Source organism: Leptinotarsa decemlineata, unplaced genomic scaffold, assembly GCF_025532065.1.
Source record: "Leptinotarsa decemlineata unplaced genomic scaffold, Ldec_3_MD MMD2_tig00026282_RagTag_RagTag, whole genome shotgun sequence".
NCBI lineage: Eukaryota > Metazoa > Arthropoda > Insecta > Coleoptera > Chrysomelidae > Leptinotarsa > Leptinotarsa decemlineata.
Window position 1 is genome coordinate 14,276,501 of NW_027412668.1, and position 21,274 is coordinate 14,297,774.

Below are 21,274 nucleotides of genomic sequence, written 5' to 3' on the forward strand. Positions count from 1 at the left end.
TGATTTCAATATTGTTACTTTTTTAGTGCTTGTGAAAAAAATTGTTATACAAATTTTATGTACCCCCTTTAAGGAGCTGTTTCTTAACAAGGGATGCTCCAATGAAATTCCTTCATATGAAAGATCCTATCTTTTTTTCGATGAGGAATCACCTCCTTTAATGTTTTACACTTATTCAGTTACACCCTGTATTGCGGAAGGCGCCCGTAGAGTTTCGGGTCCAAAAATTTAAAATTCTTCTGCCCAATACACTTTAAAGCTGGAGGAGGCAAGTAAGAATTGTGTTTCTGTCTTATAGTGTTCTATAGTGTAGTATAAGTATCTTATAGGGTCTGTGTTATAGTGGTGTTCATTAGTTATCAGAGTGGATTTAATTTTATGCTGTTCAACTTTCAAATGAAAAAAAACTGTCTCGGGTCTAAGATTTCAGTTCCAGAGTATGAAAGATCTGAGAAGTATGGGATTGTTTTACAGAATAAAATTTTCATAATTTTTTACTGTACAATTACTGAATTATTAATAATAGTTTTTTCGACTGCTCCCCCAAACTACTGTTCCATAAGCTATATGCGATTCCACTAATGCATCATATACTGTTTTCAGTTGGATTTTTTTCAAAATATATCTGAGGTTTTTCAGTTTGTAAATTAAGAAATTGTAGTTTTTTGATCACATACGCGACATGCTCATTCCACTTTAGGTGACTGGGAATAATCACACCTAGATATTTAAATTCAAATGTGGATTCTATTGAAAAATCGTCAGAATTTTTTAAAGTAGTGAAGGACGGCAAAGTGGATATATTATTGGATAATGGAAGAAACAATGGTTCGCTAGGATTTATGGTCAGCAATCGACTTTGAAACCATGATTTAATTCCATACAGATCTCTTTCTACTAGTTCTTTCAGAGTATTCCATTCTTGGGCTGAGTAGAAGATTGCTGTATCATGTGCATACGTGATTATTTATCCTTCGGTATCGACTTCAAATAAATCATTTGAATACATGTTAAATAGGATCGGTACTAGTAGGGTTTCTTGAGGACACCATACGTTACTGCTTCGGGTTTGCTATGGATATTCTTCAGTTTGATTTTTTGCGGTCTATTTGAGAGATAGCTCCTGAACAAGTCCAAAGCTTTACCTCTGAAAAGGTGACTTATGAACGCTCCTTTTTTCTTCGCGGCTGGCGCCCCAGTAGAAATATTTAAAAATCATATGTAAACGCCCCTCTTACTCTTACCCCTTGGGAGTAAGAGGGTGCATTTACATATGAAAATTTGAAAATCATTTTTTAGGGCGCATTTTAGACCTAAGAAGACCTATACCAAATTTCAGCTTCCTAGGACTCACCAGTCCTTCAACTTATTTCTTTACTATATTCTCAACCATGTCACTTTGTGATTAACCGAATATTATATCCCGAGTTCCATCGGTTGAAATGAGGGAAAATCCATAATTTTCGAAATTGTGCTGAGCAAATGACTTGAGTGTACCGTAAAAACTTCTTATCCTTCAACATTTTCATCGTTTTCTAGGGACATATCGTCCTATTCTATTGCAAGTAAACAATGAAATGAAGTTACAATTGTAATTGCAAATATTAAACTTGTAAAATACACCTGCCATTCTTCCAAAAAAATACTTTGGAGCAAAGCCTGAACCTTCTTGGGTATAAGTTGAATAAATTTATTTCGAATAAGGGAAAAAATTGGTAAAAAGAAAGTTGATTACGTTAGATCTTCATAATCAACTGCATCAATCACTCTTGCATAGTATTATGGTGCCTCAAATTGATTAATAAAATAAAATCAATAAAATAAAATTTTCAATGAATTGACTCATGTAGTCGTTACTATGTGGTAGAAGATCATCATGAAAAATGAATAATGAAAATTTCTATGTTTTTTACCAGTTTTTACATCAATGTATGTGTCTTTAGTTTCAAATAAAAGTGATAGAAAACAGAAATTTTCATTCTCCATTTTTCAATAGAATTTTCATCAAAGTGTCTATAACAAACTGCATCTTCACGGATGCATTTCTAGGATTTGCTTTGAAATTAATGAATACATTCATGAAAGTGTGATTCAGAATGATTTTGAAAACGATTATGAAGAATATTACTCCTCATCCTCGTTTTCGCACTTTGTGGTTAGCAGTACAGTTTGATTTAACGAAGTAGATATAGAAAATTCATGTCCCATCGTTCGTAATCTACTCACCACAATTGGATTCCTTCAGATCCTTCTGTTCAAATATTTTAATTCGACTATGGTTTTCTTCGGCATTATTATCGGTGATATTTTTCCCTACAACATAATCCTCAACTGGGGAGTCATAGGTTTCACAGATTGTGTTATTGTTCTCTCTGTTGGACTCGCAGTAGTTTCCAAAGAAACCTTCTTGACATTTACATCGATTGCATTCACATGTTCCCCTGTTACTGCAAACTGTTCCATCGAAGGTGCAATCGATAGTGGACAGAGAACAAGAACAAGTTTCACCGACGTATCCACTTTCGCAAATACATTTTCCCTCGATACATTCTCCTTGTGCAGGTCCTCCGCATATTTGGTTCTTGTGAAGGGGGCATTCGAATTCGCAGTACTTTCCCTGATAATAGGAATCCTTGCATATGCATTTGCCACACTCGCATACACCACTACGGAAAATAATCAAACAATTACCAAGTTAAATACTTTCAATTCGTATTATTTCAATCATGAAAACTATTTTTCAATCTGTCTGTCTTCATTGTCTTCATTGTCATTGTCATTGTCTTCATCTTCATCTGTCTGTCTGTATTGACGTTTGACCAATAAAAGCAATCACAATGACTTGATAAGTGGAATTTGGAACCTCTGGCGTGAAATTATACTATTGAAGATAACTTTCACTCACCAGAACAAGTATTCTATCTCTCGACGCGCGTTTCGCTAAACAAGTTAGCATCATCAGGAGATGGTCAGTCATCCCCTGATTATGAATGAATGGAGTTGACTAACTCGACAAACTTGCCGAACTGCTTACTTGTATTGTAAAACAGACTGGCTTATCATCTCATCTTTGCTGCATGAATTGAACTTTTCATTGAATCGAAAATAATTTTGGGATAGACAAATAGTAAGTCGATCTAGAGTTTCCCGTTTTGTTACAGGATCAATGTGGTTTCTGTCTAAGAACGCTCAACTATCTCAACTGTTTCAATTGGCGGAATACTGGAAAACAAATTTTGAACATCAAACGATATGAAATTAGCGTTATCAGGAAGAGTTAGTTTTTTTAATGTTATTCACTAATGGATATGCATCATTTATACTAAAATGCGGTTATTATTAGTGTAAGTTTTTATTATTTGTACTCGTATGAGCATTCATGGGATGTCACATACGACACGACATGTCCAATTGGAAAATTGGTTGGATGTATTTCAATGAAAAAACAAAGTTTTGGTGGTTGAGGGTTCATGATCCATTATTGTCCAGTCCATTATTTTTCAAACTGCGATTTTTCAAATTCGTTTATGATAGTTCCAACCTTTTAAAAAGGTTGACAATGATCATAGTTGGCAAATACCTATATAGCTGAGGAAAATTGGTATTGACTGCATATTTTTCAATCTGAAGCGTTTGAAAACCTTCTTAATGTAAGAATTAGATTGTAACAATATCCCACCAATCGTACAAAACACTTGTAACAAAACAATTTTGCTAGTTGTTACCATTTGTAACAATACTACTTACTGTTCATGACCATTTGTAGCAATATGTGTTAGCTATAACCATTTGTAATCCTCTCGCTATGCCGGGATTGTTTTGTTAATTCAATTTGGCAGTTGCTGTCACCAGACGCGAATTTCTCCACATCAAATATTTTGGATGGTAAAGCAATCCCGAAAGGAGCTTGAATTCTGCCAACTGAACCAAGAGGAGATTTTCAGTTGCATTTGAGAAGGATTTTAAGAATTCGCAGACATTACTTCCTAGATTTTGAAATTGAAGCCGGTTTCCAATCCATAAACTACTATTTTCAACAATGAAGAAGCAAACCAAATGAAAGAAACCAAAAACAAGATTATAATAATCAAATCTCAGATAAAAACTCAAATTTGGTGCCTTCGTCGTGATTTCCTACCATATACGAGATTGACTGTACCTAACTATGTCTCAATTTTTTTATCCACTCTGTGTACTGATTTTTTGGCTAACTATTCTCCAAAATTCAAATAACGGTTACTACCCATATACAGTTTACTCACAGTCGATTTTATAACTCGTCCCGGCTAATCCTGCGGGTTATCCAAAACGATATCGTGTATCGTGGATATCAAGATATCACGTGTAACACTATTATACTCTGTTTTGGCGTACGAAAATTCATATCTATTTTTCGCACTGAACTGCTCGATTCCCGCTCGAACTCACACGCTTTTTGATCCCCTCACGACAGAGTAAAAAACATGTGAGCCTCGGGACCCCTGACAGAAGTGATAATTTAAACTAATCTAAGTTGAACTATTTGATATTGAAATTGTTCACCCTGAGAAAAGCTCAGGTTGTTACTCAAATTTTATGTGTATTAATATGATAATATAAAGAAAGGTTATTTATCAATAAAATCACTTCAATGAAATAAATAAAAACACTTTTGTCTAATTTCCACTGGTTATTTTATTTGTACGACCGGTTTCGGGTTTTACCCTATTATTAACAATAAAACTTGAAGTATAAATTTTGATAATGGTCAAAAACCCGAAACCGATCGTATAAAAAAAATAACTAGTGGAAATTAGACGAAATTGTTCTTATTCATTGAATTAAAGTGATCATGAATTAATTTCCACAAAAGAAACAAGTCATCAATCACACAGATATTATTAAAATCTTTTATTGATTATTTTGTGTATGTACATATATTATAGCTACCATAGGCCGATTGTAACTTTTGTAGGATTAAATAATGATACAAATAATGTACATACACAAAATTAGATTTTTATAATACTGTCAACAACAACACTAATCGTATGTTAGATGAGAGAGGAGGAGCCTGCCTTCCGCTAACGTATGCGTGAGAGAAAGGGAAGCCAGACAAACTGGCGTCGTTACGTGTTAGGTAACGAAGCGGTTTACCCTCGCATGAGAAATTATCACTTCAAAAATATATTTCTAATCGCATCAACCGCCCGCTTTCCAATATTCCAACTCCCTTTTTGGGGCACTTGACCTGCTCTCGATAACTGTTTTCGCCTTATCTCCCTGTGACCGACTCTCGACAAAACTCGCTTGACAAAATTTCCGCTCGACTCCACTAGGACGACTGCCTCCCAAAAAACCCCCAAGCAATCGCGGGTACATAATTTTTGTAACCTCCCTCGATCAATCGCGAGAGATTGTTTTTCTCTGAGGTGATCATTATTTGCCAAACTTATCATTGATTAGCCTATGGCCCCGGCTCAGTTGAAATGGTTGCTAATTTTCTGTTGTTCTCATCAAACGGGCCCACGCGAAGTTGTTCAAGAGATAAACCACATTTTGCTTAGCTAAGCGGTCTACAGATATATGGTCTGAAAGCTGATATATTTTTGTCTGTTCTTTTGTCGATTCTAACCCATGAGTATTCCTCTGATTACGCGTCTATCGAAAAAAAACCGCATTTGATTTCTATAAACATTTCATGGCCGCACCACAGTAAAAGTTGTATTATTCTACTGTGTGACTGGTCGCTCAATAACTGATAAATTTCCGTTTCGATGGTGTGACCTTTCCAATGTCATTAACTTTTATGAGTCTAGCATCTCAACCAAAAATGTCATTATTAGGCGGCACGATTTTAAATTGTAAATATGACAATGTAATGGCTTAACATTTTTATCATTCTTGCCTAATCCCTCCTAATGATTATAACACTATTGATACTTACTTTTCGCTACACAATTGTGAATACTTTCCATTCTCGAGTTTCCTACAGGAAACAGTCGTTTCATCACATTCTTCGGTACAGTTTTTTCCTTTCCTATAAAAAAGTGATGATTATTGTTTGGCATTTTGGATGTGCGATGGAAATAATTATTCCAGTGTTTAGCTACTTTTCTGGGTTTCCACTTATCATAATCTGAAGAATAAACGAAGCTGAATTGATAGAGAATCTGTTGAAGTGTATTTATTTTTTTAAGGATAAAACACAAGCTACAGGACAATCCTCAAGGTGCCGGTGCGAAAGTAGTAATTATTCCACATAAACGTCGTTCTCCAGATGAAAGAGTTCGTAAACAGTGAAGTTTGAGATGAATTGAGTTTAGCGTAAACTGTAATAACGAGACATGTGTGCTTTCGTTAGCAAACCAATATATTGGATGCCTGGTTTTTTCCAGTAAGTCGTTTAGCAGCCACAGTCCGGCGCGTATTTCTAATATGTACCGCTCTTGATGGAATCAAATGTGCCATGTCACTTGAACACCTTCCGTGAAGGTATCTATAGAAGAGAAACTAACCTTTCTTCGATGTTCCAGACTATCAAGATTGCACGTGATGTTAGCGGTTCCAATCACGCAGATGACTCTTTTATGGATGGAATCCAGCAGCTTCATGGTATGTTTGGGGGCGGAGCTCCATACATGAGAACAATACTCTAAAGAAGGTCTGATCTGAGCTTTATAAAGCATCAAAAGTTGCTGAGGTGTACAGTCTTCTGGTTCGAAACAGTGTTCGAACAAGCTTTTGAGAAGCAGTTTTTGCAATTTCAGCGACATGATTGTGGTAAGACACATTGGGGTCCGTTCTAACCTCCAACAAACTTATCAAAGCAGAAAGCGGAATTGTCTGACCTGACATTTTTATATCCGGTTCGGAGACAGTTGACATTTTGGAGAAAACCGATGCCTGGGTTTTTGTGGCGTTGAATTGAACCTGGTTACTTTCACCACAATTCGAGATTACTTCCAGATTCTCACTGAGATATTCAACCTGCTGTCCCGGAATCCAAATGTAATAACGAGACATGTGTGCTTTCGTTAGCAAACCAATATATTGGATGCCTGGTTTTTTCCAGTAAGTCGTTGATATACGATAAAAAGAGGGTTGGAGACAATATGGATCCCTGGAGAACACCAGCGTTGATGGTGAAATTATTCAAGAGATATCCATCGACGGCTGCTTGCAGGGAATGTTTTTTCAGAAAGCTGAAGAGCCATACACAAAAATGATCCGACAAGTCATAGCATCGAAGTTTGGCCAGTAAACCCTCATGCCACACACGGTCAAAGACCCTAGAAATATCAAGCGCATCAGCTCTTGACTCTCCATGTTTCTTGATTGCGTTATTCCAAATATGGGTGACATATGATAGAAGGTCGCCTGTTGATCTTCGTTTCCGAAAGCTATATTGATAATCGCTCAAGATGTTGAAGCCTTCCAAATATTTGAGGATATGGTGGTTTACGACTTTCTCCAATGAAGAGTCAAATTAGTCAGTACTGTTATATTGAAAAATGATGCCCTTAGATTGGACCATCTTTAAAAAAATCACTTACTTAGCTTCCTTCTCTTGGTTGACGTTTCGGAAAATGATTCCTTTTCCACTGCCAAAGCTTAAAAATTCACGTATGAAAGACGCCTCAATCGGAAACAGATATACTTCTTTTGATAAACGTTAAAATGATGAAATGTTCAGATGTCATATTCGATACTTTATGTGAATAGACATACAGGATGTTTCCCAGTAAGGTATGGCGTTGGTTGTCAAATAGTTTGTTGTTGTTGGGTTTGTGATGATTGTATTTCCATGATAGCTCTTTCTACTGAATGTTCTGTGTACGCGGTTTTCTCTAAAATAACTATTTCCTCTTCCAAAAAACATAATGTGTACTATCGAAAATAACACCTAGACATTGGATTATTTTAACGTTTGTTAAAGGAAATACCTCGTTCCGTTTGAGGCTTGAGTGATTTATTTTTTTTTGTTTCGAGAATGAAAAGGTAACCCCTTATGAAACATAAAGCATCCAGGAATCTAATTTAATTTTTGTTACTGATTACTTAATTTCTTGACAACATTCAAGAATATGACAAGTTTTTGCCTATTCGACCCTGCAGTGGTTTATAATACGCAGTAAATTTTCAAACCTTTCAGTTTGCCCTTCATCCAACTTCAGTTGGTTCCCTATTGATTCAACATTGTTTATTTCCCAGATTCTGAGGAATAAATACTCCAAAAAGTAGCGAGAAACATTGACATCTCCACAAAAATGTCTTTCAAAGAATATATTCCAAAAGCGTTCCATATGAATGCCTCAAAATTTGCCTCAAAATTTTCCTCAAAGTTTCAATACTACAATTGAAATTCAGGTTGAAAAACTTGAAGATATCGATTTCTGCCTTTTGAGTTTCATACCCTCACAATATTTCGTGAAACTTTATAGTTAGCTTCAGTTTTCTGAGAGTTAATTACATGCATTTGATGAAGACATATTCTAAATACAAACTTTGGTATTAGCAATTGTTACATGATACTCTGAACTAAGAGTGTCTGTCAACAAATGTATCCAATCGTCCGTTTCCAAATGACAAACTCTGATATTGATAATAATTGATACTGTCGATTTCAGGTATCCCCGAATCTGTTGGAACATATATCGAATTCAGACGATCGATAAACATTCGAACGTCCAAATTCCCATTGATGGTATTAGCCATTACTAACGTATTCAAAAAACACTTTATTGTGAGATTTTCACTAAACAATTTTACAAAAACGCAAAACGTGTTTCGTCATACAATAGCTTCTTCGGGCGTGTCTTTACTAGTAGTCTTTGCAAATATATCGATGAATTTTGACTGATCGTCATCGAAAAAAATCATGAAAACAAGTTGTCATCCATCCAGTATTCGGAATATACAAAAAATCAAATGTTTTCTCTTTATACTGCCTATTTAAAAAAATTCTTGTTTAAAATCTACTTTTCCGTTAACCAGCTGTCGCACCCCTATGAACGACAACCCTCAGAAGTTGAAACTTGTGCGAGCTAAGGACTAACGAGGTCTTACCTTTTAACGTGTGATTCCTAACACGAGTTGGACGATAGCAAGTGAAAATCGATCGTTTAGCTTGGGGCTTGAACCAGCGACCAACACGGCGGTCGGTTTGAGTGAACAAGGCACCCTCGTCGAACCGACCAGCTACCGTCCAACCATGTCAGTTTATATCTTCCAGATTGGACATAAACGTACGGACTTTTTTGGGCAATGATGGGTACTATAAACATGTACATTATTTTATGTATAATCAATAATTTTAGAAGCGCACGATGCTAATTATTACATCATTGCAATTATCGAGAAATATCTTTTTTCTCAATAATAAAGTACAATCCATGTTACTCGCTGTATTATTGGTGAAACACTAATTTTCGAAATATGTTGTATAGTTTTTGAATTCAGACATTATAACCACACAGACAATCAAATCTTCTTCTTTATATAATATCAGTCTGTGAAGAACTTAAGACATACCAGCCTTGTTTGCAGATGCAGTCTCCACATCCATCGATCTCCCCATTCTCGCAGTGTTCTACTTTTGACTTATTCACACATTTACAAATTCCCGCGTACGATATAGAAACTTCCAGTCTCTCTGCAATATTTTTTTCCTCGACGAATAATGTATCCATTTGTCCCTAAAATCGTAATTCATACAATTTTTTTCAATTTAGGTTATACATGAGCCAATACAAGATTTGACTCGCACTCAGAAGAATTTTCGAAACTCAAAGGTCACTATATTTCCTTTAATGAAAAGAAAAACAAACGAAATAAACCGTAATCTTTCTCCCTGAAGTGAAACCACCTTGATACTACAGAGATCATACATTTTGTATCGTTCCAAAACTATCTAATAGATCTCAAGGTTCCTACTCGTTCTGGAACTATCATTGAACTCACCCTTTCTGAATATTCTGGATGTTTTTCGAGCGTAAGGGTCACTCTGAAGTTTACAGGTTTATCTTTAATTCCATAACATGAGGAAGTTCGGTTGAATCGGCCTTTATTTTCACAGTCAGCTTCGAATTCCACCTTGATATTCGGGTGATTTGTAGTATTGATGTAAAAATTCACTTGCTCTGCGAAGTTATAGTAACCTACGAAAAAATATAATGAAATTTCATATCAAAATGTTGATAAAAAGCTTCAAATGAAGAATTTCACTGGCAAATACTTTTTGAAATAATAATAATAATGAGTAAATTACTCATCATCGATTTCCTGATGCAAAAATGATGGATTCAAAGGAATTATTGAAAAGTTAAAAGTAATTTTTTCTGTGTTTGAAGGTGGTAGACAATGTTTCGTGGTGCATTTCATTAGTTCGGACTTCCATTGTCTAATATGATATAAATTGATTTGAAATCCCTGAAAGAGTCTATGAAAATTAAAAAGATTGGCTGAAAACTAACAATTATATTAAGCAAAATTACTTAAATTACAATGAAATAAAATATAAGTAACAATTGAAAATTGAACTATTAACAAGAAATGAAGATTAAACATTATTAACTAGAAATGAAAATTAAAAATTGAAAGATTCCAAGGCAAGTTACTTCACGATGTTTCGATTGTTAATATCCACAATCGTCTTTGGGTGACGACTGGCATTATTCGTGTGATCTTGGCCTAAACAGGTTGGAGCCTGGCTCCCTTAATCTTTCGAATTGTTCTGGCCTGCACGTCGTCTTGATTTCAATCAGGTTGGAGCCTGGCTCCCTTACCCTTTGAACCGAGATCTGACTATTCATAGGTCATTTGAGTGCTTTCACCTATCCCCTCTTCCCTTTCTCAGTTTCATCGGTTTTAGCGGGAACTGACCGTTTGGCGGTAGTTGCGATTGGGTTTCGCTTGATTAAAGGTTTCCATATGTTACGTATTTCTACGCTAGCTTAGCTAATTGCGTTGTTAGAAAACATAAATGCGGCTTCTTTGAATTTTCTCTTAAACCAGTGTTCCTCCTTGTGCACGATTTCAGCTTGAGACTACTCGATGTTATGTTGATGAGTCCAAACATGCTCTGCTATTCCTAATTTGCTGGTTTCTCCTCGCTGTGTGTATTTCTTGTGCTCGGCAATGCGAACTTTCAATGGCCTCTAGTTTCACCGATGTATGATTCTCCGCACTCGCAGGGTATCCGGAAAATGCAATTCTTGGAATCGCAGTCCGCGTTTGGTGGCCTGGTTTTCGTGAGGCTGCTACGGATAGTGTTCCCAGATGTGAAGCAAGTTCTGATGTTATAATTGGACCCAATTCTTCTTATCCTTCTCAATAATTCTCTGATGTAGGGAAGTACTAGTACTGGTTGTGGTGGCTTTTCTTCCTTGTGAGGCTCTTGCTGTTTTCTAGCCAAAATCTGTTCCACCATCACTTTGGAATAACCATTTCGATTAAGGTCATTTTTGATGATGCCCAGTTCCTTTTTGGAGACCTTCCTTTATTTCAGAGCCCGAAAGCACGGTCTACTAGACTCTTGATGATTTCTCTCTTAGTCGATTGATTGTGGTTGGGTTCCTGGTTCAGATACTGTCCCTTGTGAGTGAGTTTTCGGTATTGTCGGTCTTCTTCATCAATACGTCTAAGAATGGCAACTCGTTGTGGACTTCCTTCTCCATTGTGAAAGTGATAGAGAGACTCACATTGTTGATGTGCTTCAGGAAGGTGTCTAGTTTTCAATTGCTGTTTGTATTTTATTTCAATGTAATTTCAGTTTTTTGCCTAATATAATTGTTACTTTTCAGCTAATCTTTTTAATTTTTATAGATTTTTTCAGGGATTTAAAATCAATTCAAATCATATATCCGAACTAATGCAATTTTTTCTTTTCTATGGTAAACAAGGTAAGTAGAAGTAACTCATGAGATACCTCACCTTCCTCTATTACTTGAAGAATATTCCCAGAATTTGGATCCAATTTTGTAACAAAACTATGGTCCGTCAATAAAGACTTGCTGAGTGACTCGTAGTATTTGAATTTAGGTCCATCCTTCACTGCAAAAATGATATTGACCTAGAAATTATCAAATTGATAGGAAGATTCAGTAGATGAGTGGTTTCGATAAGCTGAAATATGTGGTACTTTTTAAATTACAAAGGAATATGCGAGTTACACTGAATTCATTCGAAAATCTTAAGAAATGATAGTATAACCTTAAAATCGACGGATAATTTCAAACGAAAGTGAAATTCAATGAAGATAGCTAATCTAGGAAAATTTGCACGAAATATTATAAATGGCTAGAACTGCATAGCTTATACGTACACTGTTCAAAAAAATAAGGCGAACGTACAAATTACGCGTTCTACGTACATTCGATTAGATATTTTTTCTAATTTTTTTATGTTGATACACTCATCTAGAACATACGTTCACAGTTTCAGCTTTATAGAATGTTAAGTTTGTTGCGTGTTCGGTGATTTTCTGCTATCGAAAAAAAATGTGCATCAAATTTTGTGTAAAATATGGAATTGTGTGCTCAAAAACACTTGGAATATTGACAGTGTCATACGGCGATTGTACTCTGAGTCAGAAATGGTACGAAGGTCAAAAAGATGTGAATGACAACGCTCTCTCTGGACTCCTCAGCACATCAACAACCGATGAAAATATTGAGAAAGTGAAGAAAATTGTTATGAAGAATCGTCAAATCACTATTAGAGATGTTGCAGAGGATGTCGGCATATCAATTGGCTCATGCCATGCATTTTTTTTGTAAATTTTGGGCATGAAGCATTTGGCTGCGAAGTTTGTCCCTAAATTGCTGAATCTTGATGACAAAAAAAAAAACCCTTGCAAGAGCATCGCTCAGGAATTGTTGATTGATATCAACGGCATTACAAATTTGCTCAAAAGGGTCCTAACTGGATACGAATCATTGGTATTTGTTTATGACATGAAATCAGAGTCCAATTGTCCCAATGGAAGAGCCAAAACCAAAAGAAGCACGCCAAGTTTGATCAAAGTTTTTGCTCACTATTTTCTTCGATTAACGTGTCGTAGTGCATCAATGTATTACAACGGAGGGGGACTACTTTGGAGGAGATAAAATAGAAATTGATGAATAAATGAATATTTTTGAGAAAACAGAGTAGTATGCATCTAAAAAAAACGTTCTTCATTTGAGTTCAACTACGGGAAAGAAATGAATAGAAATCAACTACTTTGATAAATTGACTTGGTACACTTATGAAAATATCATTTATGGAATCCTTTTAACATTGTTCAAAGCGCTGTATGGTCTTCAGAGAGATAGTTCACAATTTAACCTTCAAAATATACAGGAATATTGGTTAGGGGTACAGCCTATGAACTCTTTGAATCTCAGCCAACAGAAGAAAATAGAAAACAAAATCACAAAGCACAAGTTTCCCGCCGCATATGTGTTTGTCTGTCTGAACGCCATAAACTCAAAAGCTACAAAACGGATTCTCACACGGTTTTCACCAATAAGTAGAGTGATTCATGTGGAAGGTTTCTGTATTCCAATGATGTTTTATGTGTAGTGGTTGAAATATGACGATGCTACCCGTTGCATTCAGATCACACTATCTGATTCAACATGCCTGTTGACAGTTTACTAAGTATACAATTCAATACAAATTTTGATATTTTGGTATCAGTTTCATAAAATCCTTTCATGGCAATATATAACTTAACAATTCTCAAATAAATTCACAACTCAGTTACAAACTATTTCACTCACCTTTTTCTGTTGCATTAACATTGTGATCTGCTCCAAAGATGGATAATCATACTTCAACGGTTCAGCATGATTTCCAGTTTCATCCAGCATACATTTTTCAGTTGGTTTCAGCACAGCACCTACTAACTTGCCATCTCCAGCTGTGTGCAAAAGACTATCAGTTGGCAAAATAATTATTTTCCGGGAGAAGCTTGACCAACCAATCTTTTTTCCACAGACCAAGATTTGCAAAATTGCATCGAGTGCACCATCTAGATCATCCACGTTGGCGGTAATTGTGCTGTTATTAACCTGAAAACAGGTAAATGAATGAATGTCAACGAATTCGGGTCATCCAACGAATATTACTATGTTGAAAATGTAAAAATGTCAGTTGAAAAACCCAATTGAAGTTTGTAAAGTATGCATATTCTTGAATAACTGAAAAATCAGATTACAAAATTGGAAATTGAATTTGCAATGAATGAAACTATTGTTGTGAATCATACCCTAAAAAAATAACGTTATTGAATCCCGGCTTCGATGGAATCCCGGCGAATATTCCACCGGCTTCGATGGATTTTCGTAGAATTTTCTACGGCCTTCGATTACCACATGTAAACACAATCCACGCGCCTATCGGGACAGTCAAGTGGAAGTGACAGTACGGTACGCGGAGCGATCCAATAAGGCGATAGAAATTTTAATAATAGTTGAAGTTTTAGTTAAAGTGTTCTGTTATATTAATAGTGAAATAAAGTTGAGTTCGATTATTGTTCAGTTCAGTTAATTATTGGTTAACCCACGGGGAAAAACGTAATAGTATATTGAACGCTGACTAAGACGACAAACAACATAAATGATTATTATTCTTTGTGTAACGAAAATAAAGCTCCATTAATAGTAGAACTCATGAGTATAATAATATTACAAAGTGCAACAAACACAATAACATCATCATGAAAAATATACACGAGCAAATACAATTACGAAGTCTTCAAAATTTCATGGTGTGAACTCCAGTACAACTTTTGCAATGTAGACGTTAATTTGCCTGCCATCTATTCGTGGAACTACGAAACTTTTTGGTTTTCATAAATATTTACAAAGTTTTATACATAGTTTCATCTGCTTTTTCAAAACATGGAGAAAATTGTTCTAAAGCTTCATTTCGGGGAAATTGTGTAATACCATGTAAAGTCAACCCTAGATAGTTATTGGATCAGTTTGAATAATTGATAGAGGAACTGTCAACTGTGTATTATTTTGAACGATGAAAAAGGTTTGTTCTCTAGAGCCATCAAAACGGAATCAATTTCTTTTATGAAAGGACATTTTTCAATTATCTGATCCAAATCATTCCCGTGACAACGTTGGTGGTTGACAATTGTTCTTATTTTGCTGACTTTGTATCAATAAATCTGAGAGTTCTCTTCATGATGATGTATGTTTCCTGTAAATTTACAGCATAGTGGAAATATTGAATCATTCACACATAGTTTACCTGCAACAGCTGGATCTATCAATGTTGTTATGTTGCCTTCATCCAATAAAGCCGAAATGTTGAATATTCCATTGTTATCATTGATTTCAACTAACATCATATTCTATATATTCCATCCATTTCTGACACATGAATTTGAAGTGATTTCTGAGATTTTAAAGGTATTTTTAATATATTTATGAAGAGAATTATGATGCAGTGAAATATGCAGTGATTTTTTTATTACTTTTCATGGTGTTGCAACGAACAAAAAAAAACGGTTTTTGTAAAACCTTTTATAATAAAATCATACAATAAACTATTGATTAGTTTCAATATGGATTTTCAAGAATTATCGGCAAGTTCTGTTCAATTAAGAAATTTTTGGACTCATTTCTATTTGAAATTCTGAGCAATTTTCCATATAATGTTCATCTAAGTTACGGATTTCGCAATTTTTCTAAGGCATTCCATAATTTGAACTACTGTTAAACCATTCCTTCTACTGTCAACGTATTTTTAGGAGCAATTGAAGGTATCTCAATCAATTCATCTTCACTCCAACCATGCTGTTATTGAGCCGCAATACTTTTTGTTACAGATAAAAAAATATCAAACCGCAGTAAACAGTTCATATTGGAATAAAAATTTGATGATTTTTCTTCGAGTGAGGTATTAAAAAAATTCTTGAAGTGATTCCTCTTCTAATTTGAAGCGAGCTTCACACATTTTGAAAACTCCTGTTCAACTTCGATTTTTTCAACGGGAAAATTTTCTATCTCATTTTCGAAGATTATGATTTCTTTTAATTTTTTCATAGAATGTTATTTATTGGTCCACTCAAACAGACCGCATATGTCTAATTTCCAGGATGATCTCATTAATTACAGAATAATAATATACATATGAACGTGAGGGTGTTGCTGACGGGGTCAACTAATATTTGTGATTATCTCACAAAGTCATTACAACAATTCTATGATAGCTTTTTTCCCATTCCAATATATTTTATACAATTATCACATTCAATAATTTTGCCAGACGATACATACCCGCAAGAGTGGCACCTAAAGTGTAGAAATTCTGTTTATGAAACATTGTTTTCAATCGTGTTCTTCTGATTGGAAAATTAAATTTTACTATAAGGTGAGTCTACTTTATTATTGAGAAGACTGTGAAGAACTGATATTGATCTTATGAACGACAATCTAGCCATACATATTTTTGGAAATACAAATATCTATAATATTTGTTTCTAAGTTTTGAATTAATTTCGCTTTGGAAGCCAATCAATTTCTATTTTTTGTTCAAGTTTGTATTCGAAAAAGAAGTGAATATCATTTTTACAGATGATGAATCTGTGTCATTTTTTTCTTTGTTGTTTCCTGTTTTGGTGACTCTCCACTTTTACTCGTATCATCAAAAAAAAATTATAACCCTTTTCACGAAAGTTTCGTCAATAATAGTGCTATTAACAAAATTTTGAACTTGTGATGCACTGAAGATGATTTTGAAGATGATCACTTGGTGATCGAAAGACGTGTCGAGGTGTTAAAATAATATTCTTCAGAATCGATCTAGAAATCAAATCTAGAGGAAAGAAGCAAAATTTTCTCCAGCGAAGTGTTCTTGTCAGGTTGTCTTCCCTATAGTGCAAGATGAAGATCTTCCAATGTTCTTGAAGGAACATTTCTCAACTTTGATTCGCGTAACGTTATCATTTTTTCTTCAATTATTTTTTATTTTGGCCTATATTTCTAAAGTATGTACCCGGTAAACTCAAAGTACCTATTTTTGATGAAATAAACTGCGTTTCGAAGAAACACAAATGTTTCAATACCAACTTAACACTACAAAAATATTTGAGGTCTGAAACCTCGTATAGTGTCATTTGCAATAACAACTAGTGCCAGATACCAATTCACAGGTATTGTTTTTGGAGGCACATCTCCTCCGGCAGCAGGAGGTTGCATATCTCAAGGAGGATCTAGAAATGATTTCAAATTGGGGTGAAAGTAACCATGTTCAATTCAATGCCACAAAAACCCATGAATCAATTTATTTTCTTCAAGAAGATAAATGTCTCCGAACCCGATATAATGTCAGGTCAGACATTTCTGCTTTCTGCTTCGATAAGTTTGTTGGGGGTTAAAATGGACACCAATATGTCTTTGCATAATCATGTCGCTGGAATTGCAAATGCTGCTTCCCAGAATCTTGGAACACTGTTCTGAACCAGAAAACTATACACATCTCAGCAACTTTTGATGCTTTACAAAGCTCAGATCGGACCTTCTCTGGAGTGTTGTTTTCATGTATGGAGGTCTGCTCCCAAACACCCTCAAGTTTATGGATTCCATCCAGAAAAGAGCCATCCACCTAGTGACGGCTCGTGCATTGGAGAACAGGGGAGGCTAGAGTAATAAAGACTATATACACACAGAAAAGTCCGCCGGAGGCGCGAACATTTTTTGGGGTACCGCACCTTTTTAAAGTGAAATACGTAATATTTTTTCAACGAAAGACATTTTTTGTGGAGGAAAAAAATTAGTTTTTTTATCGACCTTTTTTGGGTAATTGTTACCTTCCACAATCTGAAAAAATATAAAAATTATAATGGAGAACTTTATACAAGTGTAGAAGGGCAAACTTTTTAGTTTACCCCGATAAGTTACTGCGTAAAAGTCAAAGTATTTTTCACAAAGAAAAATCTTCTATTTATCAGTAACTTGTCGTATTTAACAATTTTGCCTATCAAAAAAATTATTAAGAAATAATACTTATCTTTTTACGTTTCGGAGGCCAAAATCTGCCTCCGTCTTCAGAAATGGATAAAAAATTCGAATATATTCGCAGTTATTCCTTTTTTGATAGCTTATTCGACAGATGTCAAAGAAGTTTTGAAATATGGAATTATGTCAATGTTGTTGATTGACAACTGAAACATTCGATGTAATACAAGGTACCCTCCGATATCAGTTTGTTGCCATTCCGCCACTATCCAAAATTTTCTTCAAGATGGGTAGCCAAGTACGGTCTATTTCTAAGGAGCTATTCGAGATACAATTCTCTGCAGATATGAGAATATACGCTGATTCTTTTAGCTTACGTCTCTTAGAATGAGGCTCATTGGTAATCTTTCTTGTCCTATTCCATTCCACCCGATGTTCACCGTCTGATTTTAAAATGCGTTCTGATAATTTTGATCCTGTCAATTGTCTATTTTTTATATTATCTCGATGTTCATTCTCACGCACTTTCAGTGGTCTTGAAGTTTCACCAATGTAACTTTTACCACAAGAAAAATGTATTTTATAAATAAAATTTTTTTGTTTTTTCTTCAGTGTTGTTGGGTTTTGTATGTGTGAGTATAGATCTTAGTGTATTTTTTGTTTTGAAAGTAGTTCTAACATCATACCTATTTCCAATTCGTTTTATTTTTTCAGATAGTCTTGGAATGTAAGATATAACGTTAGTTGTGAAAGGTGTCGGTGGATGTTGAGTCAGTAATTGTTGAGTTGGATGTTGTTGAATTTGTGAAGCTGTTTGTATGTTCGTTTGGTTTTTAATTGACTCTTTATTTTCTATTGCATTTATCGTTGAATTTATGAACGAATCTGGATAAGCGTTATCTTTCAAAACAGATTTAATTATGGATATTTCTTCATTGAGATTTTCAGTTGAATTGCATCGTTTTAGCACTTTTGTAAAGGCAATTTATTATACCTTTTTTAACACTCGCATGATGATTTGATGTATAGTGGAGGTATCTAGTTGTATGTGTTTTCTTCCGATAAACATTTGTATCAAATTGATATATTCTCATATCTGGAGAGAATTGCCTCTCGAATAGCTCCATAGAAATAGACCGTACTTGGCTATCCATCTTGAAGAAAATTTTGGATAGTGGCGAAATGGCAACAAACTGATATCGGAGAGTACCTTGTATTACATCGAATGTTTCAGTTGTCACTCAACAACATTGACATAATTCCATATTTCAAAACTTCTCTGACATGAATTGAAGGGGTTATATTTTTAGGAGTGATTAATTTTTTTTTTGGAAAAGAAAGTTTTTGGCTTTCTACTACTCCATCTGATACAAAAAAAGGGATGAGAGAATCTTCCTTCCTTTCTTTGGAAGATTCTCTCATCCCTTCTTTTTTCTTTGACATCTGTCGAAGAAGTAAAGAAATAAGCTATCAAAAAAGGAATAACTGCGAATATATTCGAATTTTTTATCCATTTCTGAAGACGAAGGTAGATTTTGGCCTCCGAAACGTAAAAAGATAAGTATTATTTCTTAATAATTTTTTTGATAGGCAAAATTGTTAAATACGACAAGTTACTGATAAATAGAAGATTTTTCTTTGTGAAAAATACTTCGACTTTTACGCAGTAACTTATCGGGGTAAACTAAAAAGTTTGCCCTTATACACTTGTATAAAGTTCTCCATTATAATTTTTATATTTTTCAGATTGTGGAAGGTAACAATTACCCAAAAAAGGTCGATAAAAAAACGTAATATTTGTATAAATGCAAACAAAAATTGTGTATTGCCGAAAATTATACGTATAAAACTGACCAATAAAAAAACAAAAACAAGGAAAAGGGGTTGTCTATGAGTTATTTAATATAAATAAACTCGTTTTAGTCAATAAATAATAAAACTTTTTTCTTCTAATATAACATTTTTGTTGAAAATTGCTACAAATATTTTATAAGCACAAGTACCTACTCATTTATATTTATCTTTGACATATCCAAAAACGATTGAAAGATGTGAAGAATAGGTGATATTGGAAGTTTTATCATTTTCCCATGCAGAACACTTTCAATCTCTTGTTTATATAAGTCTTTTTGAATTCGACCGATTATCCCTAACCTGATTATTAAAATAAATTATGGCCTCTTTTTGAGTTGTATCTAAAGCTGTTTATATATTTTGTTTGCTAAACAATTTCAATTTACAAGACGAAAATAAATGCTCCATAGATTTAAAATGTCTTTCTGTAGAACGAGGTAATTTTTTCAAATCAGAGTATCCTATTTTAGACGGAAAATAAAACACAGAGCCAACAAAAAAGTTTCTCTCGTTTAATGGAGCCGGTTAACAATCGCATTTATCGTACCAACTAATATTGAATCCTCGATTTTGTCGATTATTTGACGCTTTAATTGAAATCAAATTTGGTTAAGGCCTTCCCAGAGTTTTAATAATGTAAAATTTATTATCATAAGATAAAGACTTAAAATTATTTGTCAGCAACCAATCGACTATATCGTTAGATTTTTTAATTTCGTCCAACTTATCGATAATAAATGGAAAAAAAAACTTACCGAAAAGTGAAAACCTGAAAATATCTTGAAATTGAAAGAAAACACTTCAAAAACACATCAAAAATATTACCAGAAAGCACTACTTTAATACAATACTGCCTGTTTTATACACAAAAAACAAATATTATCAAGAAACACTAAAACGATTTACTGAAATATTTTTCTGTCCCGCTCCGTCACAGCATCCCGTCCGAATAATCAAATAAAAAATAAACGGAGCCGTACACTAACAGAGACCAACTGAAGGCTAGCCTCCTCTAACACTATAATTTCTGCAACTAAAAGTACAAATCGGGACATATGTCGCTGGTTGGATCGGCCTCGCGAAGATTGTGTTTTTTAAAACGGTCGGAGGCTTGGCTCCCTTGCAACGTATGGCATTCATTATTTTGGGTGGATGATTTATTCGTTTCTCGTTCATGGGCGGTGCGTTTGAGGTTTGTTGATGCAGGATACAGTGTGGTACGTACTACGTAGTGAGCGATAGTGTTTTTTCGGGCATATTATGTATTTATATTAAAAATTTAAGGTAAAGTAATGACACCCAAGCATTTTTAGAAAAAAAATATCATAATCATTTGTCAATATCTTTTAATTCATTGCGATGAATAGCCTCAAATATCGCAGAAAGGTTGGAGATTTGTCTCTCTTTCATAGATACTTTCACTGTTTAAGAACTCTTTCATCTGAAGAACTGCGTTTATGTGGAATGAACTTCCTGAGAAC

At 34.5% G+C, this 21,274-nt stretch overlaps 1 protein-coding gene across 2 annotated transcripts in view; it reads right to left on the reverse strand.

The window, feature by feature from the left end:
* Nucleotides 1-21,274, reverse strand: part of LOC111517383 (integrin beta-PS) — a 72,401-nt gene that overhangs the window by 18,481 nt on the left and 32,646 nt on the right. For both annotated transcript variants that reach the window (XM_023173529.2, XM_023173528.2), the window contains exons 4-9: nt 13,746-14,036; nt 11,914-12,052; nt 9,943-10,139; nt 9,514-9,677; nt 5,927-6,019; nt 2,227-2,666 (exon numbers count right to left, since the gene is read on the reverse strand). In XM_023173529.2, coding sequence (XP_023029297.2) covers nt 2,227-2,666; nt 5,927-6,019; nt 9,514-9,677; nt 9,943-10,139; nt 11,914-12,052; nt 13,746-14,036 — 1,324 coding nt within the window. The remainder of the gene's footprint in view (nt 1-2,226; nt 2,667-5,926; nt 6,020-9,513; nt 9,678-9,942; nt 10,140-11,913; nt 12,053-13,745; nt 14,037-21,274) is intronic.